Genomic DNA, 17,698 nt, shown 5'->3' on the forward strand with positions numbered 1-17,698 from the left:
CTCACCTCTCCTCCCTTCCTGGTCTATCCTTCCCAATGACCTCCTTGCTTTTCTCCCTCAGCCCTACTGCTCTAGCCCAGAACTGTGCTCCTGCAGCATCTCTGCTAGCTACGCATTCCACCAGACCACACAACTCCCCTGGCAGAACCTCTCCTACAAACAAATCCAGCCCTATGCTTCCTAGCTATCCTGGTGCCTATATAGAAAATACGGTTGTATGAGAACTACCAAATCACAGCCTGAACCACCAATTGAGCACCTGGAGAAAAGCCCTAGTCAGCCTTGGAAGTACAGGTGAAGATAATTCACCCGTGTGACTGGAAGGGGCGGAACCTGGCTTAGACTTCATTTAAGGGCTGACAGCTACCAAGGAAGGATCTCTTGCTGGAGATCCCTTTCTGCAAGCCTAGATCTTCAGAGACAAGTGAGCATCCTTCTTTTTGTAACACCTTATCATTGTGCTGATTCTGCTACTATTACAATGGTAGAGGAAGAGAAAACAGGTATCTACAATAGGAGAGAAGCTGTGCAGGTGAAACCAGGCAGGAAGGTTTGGAGATGCTCCTGACAACAAGGACAAGATGACAAAGAAGGGCTCCATGGAGATCATGAGGGGACAGTGCTACTACAAATAGTAGGGGAGGTAGCTGGCAAACAGGTGGAAGTGTTGCATTACTTCCTGAAAGGGCTAGAAGATGATGAACAAGTAAATAGCCTGTGAAGCAGGTAGGGATAGCTAAAGTCTCTGCAGTACACAGACTCCCTGGAGCCACAACTTCAAGCTGTAAGTGATACCATTCTCTGTTCCTGGCGCCAGTCACCGTGTAACCTTGCAATGGACAGCCTCAGCTGCTGCTGCTCACTCCCCTGATCCTGGATCAGAGAGTAGCAGAGGCTCAGATGAGCATGATCAGTCCACAAATACAGCACTGAAGCTGGAATATGGCAGCTCATCTCTTAAAACAGCCTCAGCTGAGCTCCATGAAACTCCTGGGAAGGGATTGCTCAGCTCTTGTTGCCTACAACCTACCTGCTCTGAGTGGACTTTTTACCAGTCCTGAAGAGAGAGCTAGGCTTGTTACTCAGTTATAGTCTCAAGGCACTAGCCAGGAAGACACTGTGAACTTCTGTTCTCCTGTCTTGAATGTATTCAACAGATATTTAGATTATCTCTTCTTTGCCTTTAATTCCTTACCAGAATAATGAATTTCACTTTCCTGCTATCTAGCCAGATGGGGAACTTCTTGTATTACATGTGCCTGGAAGAAAAACTATTCTGTTCCTCATCTCTCCTCCTGCACTGATGTGCTTCTTACAAGAATGTTGCAACCATAGGGTTAGCTAGAAGGCAAAACTCTTGATGAACAGTACCAGGCATTGCTAGGTGGTGTTATCAGTGTGTTCTGAGCCAGGCGTCATGGTCACAGCCACCACTCAGCCTCCTCGCCTCTGTTTGTGAAATATGAACTGAACACAACTCTTCTAATCTTGGGTGGTACTTTATTCTTGCTTTTATGTACAAACCCTTCCCCTTACCTCCAATTCCATTCCAGACAAACGTCTATCCTGCTCTTCCCTCTGCAACAGAGCACCCTACCTTGGTCTAGCTAAGCTGCTTTTAAAAATTCTAGCTGCTCAGGCTTGTCTTTCTCACCTGGGCCTCACCTCAGAACTCTTATCCCAGGACTGATTTCTAAGGAACTATCCCACATTACTGCTAGTCAGCTCCTCACCTTGTCAGACATGAGGGTGGAGATTGATCGACCAATTTCATGATAGTCCATGTTGGCCTGGCTTGGTCCCAGCAGCACGAAGATGAACCTGACAGGAATTGGGACCTCCAAGACAGATTCCAGGAAGACGGCCTCATTTAGTCGGACAAAGGCCATTGTTGGCTGCTCCAGGAACTGCACACAGCCTACCAGGAGGCAATGTTTTGAGCAGAGTTAATCACTGAGGTGAGCTGTACTGGGCTGCCCTAGTGGAAATGGCAATTCAGGAAGTTCTCTTAGCCCTGCACTCCCAAGCTGCTCTCTAGACAATTGACAAAGAGGACTGCTCAAAGTCTCCCTGGTCACTGATCATTCCCTAGCTTACTTTCTCAATCTCCTACGCATGAGCTCTACTTACATTATAAGGAGCTGATTTTAAATCAGAAGGTTGTTTACTACTAAGCCAATGCCTCATGGAAGGAAGTCTCCTACATACTGGCATTTACTTTTATCAAAGAAACTCCTCCTAAAAAAAAAAAAATGAAATCAGGTTTACTGAACATGACCTATTTCCCATAAACCTCACTACTTAGCAATAATTACCTTCTTATCCATTAGCTCTTTATTAATTGAATGCCATATTAGCTCTGCCATTATTTTGACTGGAAAGGATGTCAGGTTAAACAACCTATAGATGCTGGATTGCTGCATGTTCTTTCTTGAGCACTGACATTATTAGCTTTCTTCCAGTTTTCTCGTATGTTCCCTGAATTCTTAGACCTTTTTCAGATGAAAATAAGCCACTTCTCTAAAGACTCATAGGTACAAATTACACAGTTTGTTTTATGATGTCCATATCTCATGAATGTTTGGCAGCCTTCACAGCTCCTAACAGATTGGGAAACACTCCCGCATCCTCCAGCATACCAGCTGCTTCCTTCCCATGCTGAACACAAATGTTTGAGTACTTCTATTTCTCTAACATTATTACTGAACTTTCTGCCATCTGTGTCCAGCAATGAGCTATAGTCTGTGTTAGATTGGCAAATCTGTGCGATCTGAATGGCCGTGAGGATCCCAAGCTACAGAAACGGTCAGTGTTTAGTCATCTGAATACCCAAACTGCATTTATGAAACTAATCTGGCTTCATCACGGTTAAGCTTGGCTGAGCTGCCAAGAGTCTTTGCCCAAGTTTTCTGCCTGCTAGACAGGCAGTGACATTTACTTTGCTTGTAGCACAGTTGTTTGCTCAGAACTCATTGCCAGCAAAGCGCTGAAGAGGACTGTTCTTGTGGTCAGAAGGTACTAAACCCACTGATGCTCAGCCTGCCTGCCCATGGCTCTCACTTGTAAAGAGAAATACGTCCTGGTGCTGATATACTGATCCCAGAGGCTTTGCCAGTTGCTGGGTTCTAATTATCAAAACTCAAAGCTCTTTGGCACATGCAACCAACAACCAAAACCAGCCCAGTTGCTGGCAAAGTGTGCTCCGAGGCTGGGAAGAAGACAACAAGGCCTTACAGCAGTGCTGGTAATCAATGCCTTGGGCACTTAACTACTTCTGAACTTCAAAATGGGATGTTTTGGTGACTGGTTAAGTGTTCACCTCTAAGCTAGGCACCACTACCCACATTCAGTACTTCTAATTGTCAAAAAAATTAAAAAAAAATAAATTAATAATAATAAAAAAAAAAAAAAATCAATCCACCAATTCTACCCAGTCACACTTCATATTTATTACAAACAAACAAGATGTGTGTTGTCACCACAAGAGCGAGTGCACAAAGCTCCTTCTCAACTTAAACTTTGGAAGTGCGCACTAGATGTCCAAATATCTTTCAGGAAAGAAAGAGCACCCAAGCTGGTCCCAGACCGGGATCTAAACTGGTCTTTTTGGTGTTGGGGTTTGCAGCCTCTTACCCACAAGGACTACAGTGGCCTCTGCATCTTCAGGAATCTTCTCCATCAACTTCAGGTATTTACGGTGCCCCTCAGAGTTATGGGCATGCACATTTTTCTGCCAAGGAAGAATAAAAATGAGTAAGAAGCATGTCCCTGTGCCTTTGTTTCCATACACAATCTTGCTTTCCACTGCACATTGGCACCTGGGCTTGCCTTGGACCACACCAGATGCCTGGCTCCCTGCTTCACTAGCGAGGCAGCCTTACATTAAAAGGTCATCCTGCAAATGCCAGGGCCAGCGCAGCCATCACACGCTTCAGCAGACACTCACATAAAGCATGAGGCTAAAATTAGATCCCAAAACCGTAATACAGTGACCTGATTTCTAGTGCTCCAGGTGATTCAGGCAAGCACAGCCTTTGTGAGGACGAGCCCTCCTAGGTGCCCGGGTGTGGGCATCAAGCGTTGCTGTGTGCTGTCCCAGGCCAAAGGGTGGTCCTAGGGAATGGAAAAAGGAGAGGTAACCCCCCCACATCTTCCTCACCTCTTTGCATTCAGTCTCATGGGCCTTGGGGTCAGCCATCTCAATTCGCTCCTCTCCCATGAGGGGCACACAGGTGTCTATGGTGTGATTGTGGTGGTGGTTCCCCACAATAGAGTTCATGCTGGAGCTGGAGTGATTCCTTGGAAAGAAGCCCTCCTTCTCATCATTTGGGTGGCTGGAGGAGGGAGAAGTAGCCTCATTATACTGCTCTAGACAGTCTCCTTGCCCTCTCTCACCATCAGAGACCTTTGCCCCACCAAGGCAGTGATCTGGTCACCTGAGGTATAGCCAAGTTCTTGCCAGTCTCCCTTATTACCTGGGGCTTGCAGAGAAGTTCTGATCTTCCCACAGGCCTCAGCTGTGTCCCACTCACCTGTGCTTCAGCAGCAGGGCACGCATCACATTGGCTCGGTCCTCTGCCCTGATCTGGTCAGAGATTATCATGGTCTCCACCATGAGGTGAGCAATGCCAGGCAGCGTGGTCTGCTCCAGGTCAAGAAGAACAGCACCTGCCAGGAGGAGAGGAAGAGCCCTGCTGCCCATGTGCTCTGGGAACACAGGTGCCCTATAACAGCCCCACAAACGCCAGGCCCTCCTCCCACTGGAGGAGCCTCTCGGGCCTTCTTATTTTAAATGCTCTCAGCTGAGAAATGCCACAAGTCCAGGTATCCCATGTCCTCTATGTAAACCTTTGTCCCAGAGAAACCATAAGATGCTGTGTAGGCAGTCTGAGAGCTGAAGAAACACTTGGTATCCCATCTGTGGGATGTGAGCACTCCAGGCTCTCACCCTGAGGGGGTCCAGTTAGAAAGCATCTCTCTTCAGTGAGAAGACACTGAAGACACCCAACTCCAGATGCACTAGTAGCTCTAGTACCTTCCCCTCATGGGTCCAAGACCTGCTGGCACAGCTGGGTGTTGCAGTGCCACGTGCCTGAGGACAGCAAAGCAGAGCAAGGAGCCACATCAGACATCCTTGGGCTGTTGCAGTATCCTGGAAAACAGACTGTAGGATGGTCTGTCTCCTCACATCCAACAAGGAGCCTGAACAGACACTGTTAGCATGTCTTCAGCGAGCAGCCAAACAGCAACAGGAGCTGTCCAGTAAAACTTGTCCCAGGGTAATATACAAATCCTGTGCCAGCAGCACAAAGCAATTTCCGACTCACCATGGGCAATTGTCTTCCTGAGCTCCAGCAGGCTGCGGAAGGACAGTGAAGCCACATGAGGTTTCCCCCACCTGGCCGTATCCTCCTCCACATCCTCCTCAAACTTGATCCAGCGGGCTGTCTCCCTCCAGTGCATCTCCTGGTTCTTATCCACCACCAGCTCATTCAGCTCCACAAACACCTGTGTGAATAGCAGTGAGGATGTGAGAATTCCCCTGATGAGTATGGTTCTATAAGCAATACGTGGAAAGCCTCAGGTCTGTTCTCAATGTGCTGCTTGTTCTAAAGCAATGCTTGGGCAAACTTGCCTTAGCTAACAGTTTTGGTGAACAGAAACAGCTAGGTCTGGCAGTATGGCAGAAGCCTTCACCAGCACATAGAGCAGCAGAAAGTTACAAGTGAGACAATGCAGGCAGAGGAAACAGTGAATCAAACCTGGGCACTTCTCTACCAAACTAACAACTTTGTCCTCTGCCTGCTTCTCAGCTAGAGTAAGAAGTTTCCCCCCAAATTTCCCATGCTAATATTCTGTCATGGTTTGGCCTTCGCACCTTCATACCAGAAGATGGTGATATTACTGTATTACTATATGGGAACTGCTGAATCACAGTCTGAACCTCTGATTGATCACCTCAGGTGAGCAATGAGTCAGCCCTAGGAGCACGGGTGAAGGCAATTCTCCTGTGCTGTCGGAAGGAGTAGAGCCTGGCTCCACCGTTCCTAGGCCCATTTAAGAGCTGACTACCAGTGGGGAAGGATCTCTTTCTGGAGATTCCTCCTTTGGAATTTTACAGCAAGCCCAGGACAAGGGTAAGCACTCTATCTGTACTCTTTTTGGTATAATAACCTGCTTAGCCAAAACTCTCTTGTTTATTTCAACAAGAAATTACAACATCTATATATTCATTGATTATACAATTGCCAACTTCCCAAACAGCACTACAATTTCTGTAACTTTTTTTTTTAATGTCTTTCCTAAAGTTGAAACACTGTGATTTCAGAGAAACCTCAGCTTTTATTAGAAAAGTGTGTTTTCAGGTTTTATTGACAATGGATGAGAGATTGAAATATCCCTACTGAGGCCACGTAAAACATTAATAATATTGAAACTACTTTCATCACTCTATAAAATGTCTGTTTCTCAACCTGATTTATCACTTCTGAACAAGTGCAGGAGGACTGCACAAAGATACCTCATGGGGTTTTCTGTCCAACTTCTTCTTCTTCTTCTTCTTTTTAACTGATGGGGTTGATGCTAATTTTTTGCTCGTCCTGGTGATCTGGCTCCTAGATGGTTTCTTCATCAGATGCCTCCTCACACCAGGGTTGTCTTCAAAGCGGTGGCCTGAACACATGGGAAGGGAGAAAAGACCACCAGTGTGTCTAGGGGAAATGCACTGTCTGGCATGAGAACACATCCAAACCCACCTTTTTCTCTAGATTATACTGGCAAAGCTCTGGCAGTTGGAGAACTCACCACCATCCTCTGGTCCTCTGGAGATCCTTCCTGCCTCACCTGCCTACTTCCAGCTGTTCCTGATGTCTGAGAGTTAATTCCTTTAAAGATCAAGATTTCCTCCTGGACTGTGCATATGCTGGAGCATGACTGCATAAAGCTTTTAGGTTTTATTCGCTGTGCCTGAGTAAGTGGTGCACGAACCCTCTCCATATTCCCACAACAAAAAGCAACCTGAAGCCCTATCAGTATGGCAAAGAAGTGCATCTTCCTCAGATCATGGGGACAGGGAAAACCTCAGAGCCCTGCTCCAGAATAAGTGAGCTGTCCCAGGTAGATCACAGAGTCAGTGATCTTACTCAGCTTTGGTCCATGCAGGCTCGCTGAGCTCCTTGCAAGGTGAAGCCAAAGTCTTCTGGGGTGAAACTCAAGACTCCATGTATTTTTCTGCAGTTGGCTTCAAGACTTGCAGCTCTCTGGGCATGAAAGGTAGTGAAAAGCATTGGGCTTGAAGGCCTTGTGCTCTCCCTGATGCTCACTGCAGGAAAATATCTGCGCATCTCTGGCAAGGAAAGTAACAGTCCAACATCAGGCCAGGCATGCCATGGCCTTGCTTCTTGGAAATCTGGGTTGTTGAATTAAATATAACACGAATCAATACTGAGCCTCAGGGGATTTTCACCCACTGGCTGCCATGCTGATGCAAGTCCTGCTGCCAGCTGGACTCCTCCCTGCTCTACTTACTGCGCTGTAATGTCAATAGGAGCCAATAACTGCCCACTGATACGTATGTCTCCAGCTTCCTCAGACTTTTGCATGGATTTCTCATTTCTTGCATGCCCCACAGCAGCTTCCCCCAAATGAACATCAAGCTCAAGCAAGCACCTGAAGTCTTGTGTCCTTACTCAGCACAGGATCTCAGACCAAGATCCAAGGGTAGTATGCCCAGAGAGCAGATCTTCCCTCCTTGCCTGAAGCCAAGCTCTCCAGCACAGCATGAGGTAGTGACAGCACCTGAGGATTCAGCGTGATTCCTATGGTGGCTCCAAGACAACAAATTGGTACGTTACTCTCCGTCAGAGCACTTCCTACAGTCTTTTCCAAAAGATGTTCTTGCCACTGTTGGTTTCCATAACTCATTTTTCCTCCACCTTAAGTCTGAAGATGACAAATGTTATTTTACACTGATTAAGGTCTTCCTCCAGAGTACCTGTCCTAGTCAGTCCAACTCATCAGGAAAATGCCTTCAATTCATTCATTAGCTCCTGCTTTCCTCCATTTATTACCCTTTATCCACAAGCAGAAAGTTCAGATAGAGGCATCAGAATAGTTGTATTGGTACTAAAAAGCAATTTCTTAGCCCAGCATCACAGGGATGGTACACCCTTCCTATTTGCCCCAGTGTAAAGCTATAGCATTATCTCTAGGAAGAAGACTGAAACCCTATCTCTTGGAATACTTAAAGTTAGACTAAACAAAATGCTAGGCAGCATATAAAAAGTCAGGGCGCTATGCTGGCTTCTGGAAAAAGCTATTGCTCAGCAATTGCCTTCCCAGCTCTAGCTGGAGCGAGACAGAACATGTGTGAGTAAATATGAGTGTATATATAGGCATACATTTGGGATATGTACTATAACCATGCACCTAAGTGTGTGCAGACATGCAGCAGAGCATGTGTAATTGGGAAGGTGAAGGCAAAGACAGGACTATACCCATGCAGACACACAAGGTGAGATTGGGTCATGCCTGTTGTTTCTACAGTACATTTGTGAAGAGGAGGGAAGATATGAGAGGAGCTGAAGAAATTCAAGCTCTCTGTGCTTATCCCTGCTACCACCCAGCTGTCCCTGCAAAGTGTTCCCCATACTCCAGTCATTAAAAGGAATGCAAAGAGACACACTCAGGTCCAACAAGGACTTTGCTCTGCAGAAAAGCTATTACATTCCTCCTGGATCTGAACTGATCCTGGAAGAGGAACACACAGCAAGTAGCTGAGTAAGTGGCCCTGGCTGGACATGAGCTGGCTCTGCACAGACCTGATACTGTTGTCTCTGCCATCTCTGTCTGCTGCATCTCTGCAGGATTAATCCACAGTGTGGATTTATTGTGCAGAAATAATTGTTGACTGTACAGTACATCCTATTTCAAGCACCTGCAGTATTAGCTGTAGCGATCAATGAATCAGTTAACTGCTAGCAAGCCAAATGTCCCCACTGCATAAGTGATGCATATCACACTTTTAAGAAGCAACCTTCCGCCTTCCCAAGAGCAGCCATCCTTCCCTAGGTGAGCCTGCAGCTATTGCTCTCACTCTTAATGAACAAGGTGCTCAGCCTGGGACAGCTGATGGGGCCAATTAACTCCAGGTTCGTGGTTTCAACTTGGCTCCTATTAAGTTGTCTAAGAATTTACAGAAACAAGTATCAGAACCAGCCAGAAGCAAATCCCTTCTTGCTGGTCCCTGTAGAAGCACAAAGGCAGACATTCTTTTCCCAGAGGCTGCAAGGCTTATGAAGATGGACTAGTTGAGACAGAAATAATGATGCTGGGACTGAGAAGAATCAGCAGTTAAATGTTTTACCTAAGATCATACCAAAAGGCTGTGGTAGAGCCCGGAACTGCACCAAGCCTCTCGAGCCCATGTTGCACTCTGCCTCCCCACACCTGCTTGCAAAGCCTGGGGATAGCTCTGGGGCCATGCTACCTGCCTTTGTGCACTTGTACAATGCCTTGAAACATGCAGAATATGATGCAGATGAGGATATTTGGGCAGCTACCATGGAGCAATGACTACGAGCAGCATCCCTGCCAAGGTGACACACACAGCCACCTTCAGCTGTTGAGAAAAGGCTGCCTGTATGAGGTGGCAGTAAGGTGCTGCTTTCTGTGCAGCCTCTGGGGTGGCTCAGAGAGCCACTTCTCCACAAGGGGTGCACAGGTAAGGAAACATGCAGAGAACAGAAAGATGCTCTTTGCTCTTGGGATTCCTACTTTCTCCTTCCCTGCGATTCCCACTCTTCCTTCCTGCCTCTTTCCCCTTTCCAAGCCCTCTGGTCAGCTTGCTGTTAGCTACTTTCACAAACAACACTTAAGCCTGCAGACACTGGGACTAGTTTATTTTCTCCTCTGGGCATTAGTCTACAGCGCAGAGCTGAGAACCTGATACCCAGCATTACTGTCAGATCTGCAGCACTGCTGTCAGATCTGCAGCCCCGCTCGGATTCCAGCAAACAGAGAGCAACAGCACACTGTCACCTTGTGCCACAGATGGAAGGAGACATGACTCTATTCTTATATGTGACTGGGAGCAGAGGCTTTTCCTCTGGTCACAATGTGGGTTACATCCCAATAAGCACAAACAGCAAGGGGCAGCTGCCTCCAGGGCTGCTCAAGAAAGAAGCACACAGGGAAGCACCTCAATACTACAAAATGGATCTGTACAAAGACCTCATACTAACACACGGACACCAGACAGCTCCTCCAACACCCCCAGCCACCGGGTTGCATGCAGTGGGGCAGACAGTGCCTTCTCTAAATCTGACCAACCTGACACGGAGAGAGCAGCAAACACAGAGTCAGGGCTAAGCACTACAGCAGGGGGCTCTGCTCTACAGCTGCACCCAGGGGTCATTGCTGTGGTACTTACAGGTGGGCTCCCCGCCTGGGTAACCCAGGTGGTTTCTGATGGCCTCCCATAAATCATAGTCTTCAAAATTGAAGGCAAATTCATCAAAGTCTTCATAGCCGAGCGAGTTGCGAACGCGGGCACTTACTGCTGCTTCAGGGCTGCCGCCCTCTTTCAATTCCCTTGCCGCCTCCTCGCCCTCCCGCAGGATGCTCATGTTGTCCTTGCGAAGGTCAGGGGTCAGGTGCCATGAGCCACTCACCTTCCGAGGAGGGGCTGGGGCTGCCAGGCTGAAGTGCAGAAAGCGAGCTGCCCTAGGGGGGCTTCAGCACAGCCCTGGAGCAAGCCCCAGTGCCTCCCTCTCCTGGGCACAGGGCATGGAGCTGCTGGGGCCTGTTGAGGTCCTAGAAAGGATAGCTGCACCCGAGAATGTTCCTGGGGAGAAATATTCCTCTGGCTCCTCGGAGCAGGATCCTCGCTGTGCTGCAGGCTCTTTGCTGGATGCCCAGGGACAGGCAGGCTCCGCGTGCAGCACCGCTTCCCTCCCTCACTCCCCTCTGGTGTCTCCCTCCCTCTCCAGCATGCAAAGCAACCTATTGAATTCTCCATGTCCTCAGGCCCGGAGCGTGCATTTCCATGACGTCTCTCCTCTCTGCTCTCACGCGCACACAGGGGCAGTCCCCTCAGATGTGTTTTGGAAGGGGCAGCTGCCTCTCTATGAGCAGCATGCAGGAGGGGGAAGGCTTCTCACATCAGGTGGCTGCGATTCCAGAGCTGGTGTGTCACACAGAGGGCTGCTAACTGGGAAAGTGTGTCAGGAAAGGAGAGAGCTGGGTCTCAGGGAAAGGCAAGGAGCCCTGAAAAGGAGAGGGCAGTGGGGTGAGTGGAGGAGGGCTGGCACCTGTGGGGTGCGTGGGAGGAGAGGTGCTGGTTGGAAATTTGGAACCAGAGCTCTGGATACAAACAAGCTGACAGAGAGGAGTCAAAGCTAGAAAAGCTGGGGCTGAGGGACAGGGAGATGAAGACCAGATCTGTCGGGGGAGGCTGAAGATTGTGTGTGGAGCTGTCAGGAATGAGAGCAAAGCAGGGAGATGCAAAGGACACACATGCTATAGTGTGGTAAAATCTCACTTTTCATGCCATCCAAATCAGCAGATGCCAGCATCTGGGCCTCAGCCTCATCCGTGGGGACACGCTGATATGCTGCACTCTCCAGCGTGGTCATACTGCCAATGCACATCCTCTCCTTTAAGTCATAGGTAACTCGTTGTCCACTTGCCAGCTGGCCCCAGGGCTTGCGCTTCTCCCAGCCCTGAGAAATACGTTCCCGAGGTCCAGGGAGGCTGCAGGGATCAAAGAGAGTGATGGTAGAAAACGAGATAAGTGGGGGCAGACAATGGTTCTTCTCAGGGGATGAGATTCCTTGACCCAGCCCAGAAAAACAATTCCCTGAGAAGGAGCAGAGTCAGAAGTCACCTGTCCCAATGCCTAGAGGTTGTTCTACCAACCCTTCTGCTCCTCCTTGCCCCACAGCGCAGAGCAGGATCAGCCTGAGGTATGTGTTAGGGACACATCTCTGAGATGAGGACCTCATGCCCTTCTACTGTGCCTCCCAGCCTTTTGGTCAGCACCACAACACAAGCTAACTGAGAGAAAGACTACTGCACATGTGCACCCAAACCCACATGCTGAGGAACCCAAACACAAAGAGGACCAAAGAGTCCCAGAAAGTGACCATCCTGCTGGAGAGCAGCAGTGTTGCTGCAGTCGCTGGGCTCTACAGTCTCTCTGGTTCAGCAGGAGAGTTGAGACTGGGCAGAGCCACACACCTCCCTGTGCCACCCCAAGTGCAGGGTCTGTGCAGCAACCCAATCCAAGGAGAGTGGCAGCAGCTCAGCACCTGCCCTCCTACCTTTGGAGGGAGGCAAGGCCCTTGTCCTGCAGCAGGTCAGTGAGGCATGGTGTGGAGGACACCTCTTCTTCCATGTGGAACTGTGCTGGGGCCAGAGTGCTGCCAGACTCATCCTCATCACTGCCAATGGTGAACTGCAGAGACAAAAGCCTTGAAAGCAAGAGCAAGGCCAGGCACGTGTCCCCTCCCACCATCCCCACAGCCTAGAAAAGGCTACATAAACTCCCCCCCCCCCATATCTGATATCTTCTAAGAATGGTCACATTGATCTTCCCTCATGTCTTACACCCCAAACATGGTCATGCATACACCTTCCTCAGCATCCATTCAAGGCAATGACTTCTCTGTTACTGTCCCATCAACCTTCCGCCCCGCTTGCCCCAGCCTCCAAGCCTCACTCAGGCAGGGACGCCCCAGCCTTGCCTTTGGTTTGCTTGGGGGCTCCAGCTTAGGGGATGTGTCCTTCCCACGAGCTTCGCCCTCAGACTCTGCAAAGACCTCCTTCTCCTGGGCTTCCTCTGCCTCAGACTCTCCTTCTTCCTCCTCCTCTTCTTCTTCCTCTTCTTCCTCCTCTTCTCCTCCTTCCTCGTCCACTTCTTGGATGGTAGGGGTGACCTCTGAGGGGGGTACTGAGGTTTTCTTCTTTTTCCTTCTTCTTTTTTTCCTCCTGCTGGCACGGGGGGGCCTCTTTTGGAACTTGAGGGCAGAAGGGAGGTGAGTGGAAAGGGGATGATGGATGTGGTGCGAGGTTTGGCGGTGGACTGAGAGAGAAAAAGAGAGTCAGAGGGGCAGGAAGAGGCTGGGAGGAACCTGCCAGGCGCCCCTCCAGGAAACAGCATGGTCTGGAGATCAAGGGCCAGGAAGGGCAAGGAGAGCCACCAGCCCACAGGGACACAGCAAAGCTCTTCCAATAATGTGGCAGGCTGTGGTCAGCCTGAAGCGGCTGAGGAGGCAGCCCTCGTGCAGTGCCAAACCACCCCAACATTGCTTTGCCACCCTGGGCAAGACAGGGCTCTCCTGAGGCTGCTGAAAGCCATTCACACAGCTGTGCAGAGCTGCAGGGATCTGCCAGAGAAAACACCCCCTTCCTAAACACAGGGAAATACTTCTCACATTCTCAAACAAGCAGAGTTTGGGTCATTTACAAACATTTCTTTCCTGCATAGTGTTCTTTAGTTGCACTTAAGTAGATGTGCCTTACTTCATTCACGGGTTTGGACAGGAATCACAGACTGAGACTTTTAGTGCAGATGCAACATAAATTCACATCTCAGGTTCTGTGAGGTACCAGCCTCTGAAGTGCAGGCTCAGTTAGGAGGTTCTCTTCAAAAACCAGGGTAAAAAACAGGGCAGAAGGACTTTTCTTCAAACTAATCCACAAAGAGAAATTCATATGGAGTTGACCTGGGTGTCGTGGGAATTACACAACGAGATGAAATTAATGGCATTTCTGAGCCATCACTCAAAACCTATGTCAATGCACCATGCAGGGAGCAGGGTAAGCTCAGCATCTCCCAGCAAGAGGTGGGAAAGCCACTTCTGCCTGGTCTATCTGCAGGCACAAAGCCTCCCAGATGAAGCCTGCAGGATGCATGGCCCCTGGGGCCGCACTCGGAGCAGCTGAAATGCCGGGGGCACCAGCCGCTTTGCAAGGCGGCTTTTCTCAGCAGCTCTTCCTGAGGAATTGTTTCCAGCCTGTTTTGATTTGGTTCCTTCCCAGCTTTCCTGTGACATGGCAGCAAAATCTGTTTATAGTGAAAACTACCTTCAAAGGACATTTTCAATGGAAGCTGTAACCTTCTCCCTGGGAGAGCCAGGCAGGTTCATTGTTCTGGTGTCATGTTTCCTTTCCTTTGGTTTCTCAAGTCTTTTCTCCCTTGTTTCCCCCCTTGGGAACAGCAGGAATATTTCACACACCCCTTGGTTAAGCCTCGTGGCAAGAATTAGAAGAGGTTGTGAATGGTCAGACAAATGCAAAATGGGAAGATGAGGTTCTTAATGAACACTTTTTCATCCAAAGTGCTATTTGGTTCTTTCCTTTGAATAGACAGGTTTGGGCAGAAAGGCACTCCTGTTCTGCATCCTCCAACCTCCTCCTGCCATGGATAGGTCAGGCATCAATTCCTCATGCAACGAAAAGCAAGTAAGGCCCCAACAGTGCACAAAGCTGGTGCTGAAGTCACAGCCCAGCTCTCACTTCTGGGCTGTTTGCATCAGGCCAAGACAGAAATGTCTGCATTCTGGACCAGTAGAGAGCCCAAATCTCAGGCTGCAGGAAAGTGCAGCGATGGCGAGTGGCTGGTCTGGCACAGCCACTTTACCTCAGCATTTCTGCCGGCTGATCACCTCTCCCACAAAGGAAAGCTGAAGGGGGGGAAAATACACCTTTCCCAAGCACAGAATGCATTGTTCTTCCCTCTTCTTTCTCCCCATCCTTCAGCAGCTTCTGTGCACCCAGCCTCTACTCTCCTTCCCCACGCCCTTCCTCACATTGCCTGTCTGAATGGAAAGCTATAGCCAAACCAGCGTCTGATTACACTTTCCAGCGAATAAAAGAGAAGAAAGAACCCACATATTAGTAGTTCCTGGTTGTGACCAGGGCAGGAAACATTTTTAAATCCAGAGAGCATTCACCCCCATGAGCCTGTGGAATATCTTTCAAAGTCTAATAATCTACCAGATCTTTCAGCTTCAGGAATACATGCTGTATAAAATTTCTGAGAGCCATGGTTTGACACATTCCTAGCCCTAGGTAACAGGGTTACATCAGGAACTCAAAGAAAAACAAGCCAGATTCTAACAAAGAGAGAAAGCTCTTCTATTTAAGAAAAAAAAAAAAAAGAAAACACCCCAAACTAACGGAACAGCACAAATCTCTAGGCAAATTTTCCAAGAAGCTTCTGCCATGCATGCTGAAGCAGATCATCTGCATGCTCTGCGCCAACTCACACACCTGTGCACACAGAGCTCTGAGCAGGTAAGTACTGCCAGCACAGTACAGGTATCCAACCTGCAGCAAAGCAATGAGTACCCTGCAGCCACGAGTGTGAGTGTGTGCTCAGGTGGAAAGCGCTGTTTGAATGTAACCTCTGTAGAAAGATGGCACAAGCAGAAAGTAGCAGCTGGAGTACATTATAGTAATTGAATGTTGCTAGCAAACTTTTGCAACACCAATTGGAAATGAGTGGCCAAGCAGAAAACAGCCTGGTGATGTACTTAGAACAAAATGTTCCTAAAGTTGTATCCTATCAAAGCTAAGCTGGGAAATAAGCAGTATCTGATTGCAGAGAGCCAGAGACAGGGAAACTCACTCAACCATTGCTACTTGTCTGCCACAGGCTGGCCTGCTGGCTGGGGGGCTCTTCCTGCCCGTTACTGCCACTATTAGAACCTACTGTGACCATCTACAGCAGGCAACAGCTTATGACTGCTCTTGTGGGTACACTCTCATTCTACAGCCAAAGTGACTCTGACTGTTGCTTTCTTCATGGAAGGGCAATTAGAGGAATGAGCATGCTGATCAGAGGATTCCAGGTGAAATAGCTGCAGCATTTTAAACTCATGCTCCATTTCTAATTTTCAATCCTTTTTTGAGCAGATAAGATGGTTTCATGGTTGCTATTTAGAAATACATGGGCATGTCTGACTGGAACCATCTGCTTTCAGACTGGGAGGACAGCCTGGCTTCCAGCCATATTTGGATGTTTCTTTGCAGCCATATGGAAGAAAAATAATTTCAAAGTGGAAACTTTAGTTTGCAGAGGTGGCTGCAGAGGTCCCTGACACTAAGTGAGGAGGTGACCTGAGCTACATGTTACCTGGGCTGAGCAGGAGCTACACCTCCAGGAAATTGGGACACTGATACAGACTGACAGAAGGCAGCAAGCACTGGGTACAAAAGCAGCAATTTGGGAACACTCTAACGGGAGGAAATGTTTGCGGGTCCCTGGCAAAAGGCTGTAGAATACATGGGGCTGAGCGAGGGTTAGGAATGGATGTGGGTACAATGGTTCAAAGCTACATACATTCAAAATCTCTCTCACTGTAGCTGCGTTTCTGCTTCTCCAGATCACTTGATGCTGACTTGCTTATCAGGTCCCCAAATCTCTCGACTGATAAAGTCTTATCCAAGTCCTCATCGTCCTCGGCACCAGGAGAAGCTTTTTCTGCATGATCTCTGCCCTGCACAGAAATCGCCAGATAACAGTCAAACACTGCAGACTCCTACCATCCTCCAGGTTCTTGTGCCCTGCAGATGGAACTGGGTTTCTGAGAAGCAGCAGGCAGCATCCCACAGGGTAGGGGAACAGTTACTCATTTCTGGGCACAGCTCTTCTACAATCCTGGGGCTCCCGTTTCCCTTGGCATGCCTTCCTCAGGCCTTTCTGCCCAATTTCCTCACATTTCAGGCTACGGGTGCTCTTCTGCTTTTTGCTGCTGGGGAATCACCAGGTGACACTTGCCCTTTCTGCCTCCTGAGCAGCTGCAGCTGATACAATTGTCTGTCAACACAGCCAAAATGCCAGTGGACTCCTGAGTTTCCATGGAAACAGGAGGAGGCCCAACTGTGACAAATCTGTCTGTGCTGGGCACAAAGAGGGAGCAAGGTGGCTTTAGCCAAGCTGTGCCTTCCCACAACACCCCCAGCTGCCCCCTGGCACCACAAAGCCCCTACAGCTCCCATCCCACCAGGACTACGGACACCGTGTGAACTCAGAGGCTCCTGCTGTTTGCCAACACCACCTGATGGCACACGGAAGCAGCCTTCGGCCTTCTCTGGACCTCAGCTTGCTGTCTGCATGGGGAGTGCATCCGGCCTTGAGGGCAGTTCCTGAGATAGAAACGGCTCTGCTGCTTCCAGATTTCCACCTCACCTGCTGCAGGTCGATGAAGGCATCTCCTACGGGAGGGGACTCGCCAGCTGCCATTTTGGTTCAGGACCTAAGGGCCTGGGCAAAATATCAACCCTTCTCTTTCACCGGCAGGCACCCAGCAAACCTGGAGAGTGGCATAACCTGTGGAGAGAGGGCAGGACAAGGGAATGTCGTGGGACACTGCCACCCACTGCCCTCAGTCCCTGTGGTCCTAACCCAGAGAGGCCGCCTCGGGGAAGCTGCAGTAACAGGGCAGGCTGAACCTGGCATAGCTGCATCACGTCCTGTCCCACCAGGAAGAGCTGGAGACGGCTCGCAGAGCAGCACTGGGAAGATTCAGGCCCCTGAAAACCCATCTGAACTCAGGCGGAGAAGGACAGACGCTGCAAGCACATCCACAGCACTTTGCACAGAGGGATGGATAAGCAAAGTGTTCTCATCTTGCTGAGCAAGAGAAGAGACATTTGTTAACACTACAAGGGAAGAATACAAATGACTACAAAA

The 17,698-nt window shown here is 49.1% G+C and overlaps 1 protein-coding gene across 6 annotated transcripts in view; it reads right to left on the reverse strand.

Moving 5' to 3' along the window:
* Positions 1-17,698, reverse strand: part of SLC4A3 (solute carrier family 4 member 3) — a 30,572-nt gene that overhangs the window by 9,159 nt on the left and 3,715 nt on the right. For 3 of the 6 annotated variants that reach the window (XM_085228608.1, XM_085228609.1, XM_085228606.1), the window contains exons 2-12: positions 17,195-17,335; positions 16,346-16,502; positions 12,744-13,081; positions 12,321-12,454; positions 11,540-11,751; positions 6,521-6,672; positions 5,328-5,508; positions 4,533-4,668; positions 4,160-4,334; positions 3,634-3,730; positions 1,734-1,918 (exon numbers count right to left, since the gene is read on the reverse strand). In XM_085228608.1, the coding sequence (XP_085084734.1) occupies positions 1,734-1,918; positions 3,634-3,730; positions 4,160-4,334; positions 4,533-4,668; positions 5,328-5,508; positions 6,521-6,672; positions 11,540-11,751; positions 12,321-12,454; positions 12,744-13,081; positions 16,346-16,502; positions 17,195-17,248 (1,821 nt within the window). In that variant the 5' untranslated portion in view covers positions 17,249-17,335. Of the gene's footprint in view, positions 1-1,733; positions 1,919-3,633; positions 3,731-4,159; positions 4,335-4,532; positions 4,669-5,327; positions 5,509-6,520; positions 6,673-10,429; positions 11,217-11,539; positions 11,752-12,320; positions 12,455-12,743; positions 13,082-16,345; positions 16,503-17,194; positions 17,336-17,410; positions 17,589-17,698 lie in introns of those variants that run through there. The other 3 variants (XM_085228607.1, XM_085228610.1, XM_085228611.1) reach the window with 3 other exon arrangements.

This window comes from Meleagris gallopavo, chromosome 7, assembly GCF_905368555.1.
Source record: "Meleagris gallopavo chromosome 7, MGAL_WU_HG_1.1, whole genome shotgun sequence".
Classification (NCBI taxonomy): Eukaryota; Metazoa; Chordata; class Aves; order Galliformes; family Phasianidae; genus Meleagris; species Meleagris gallopavo.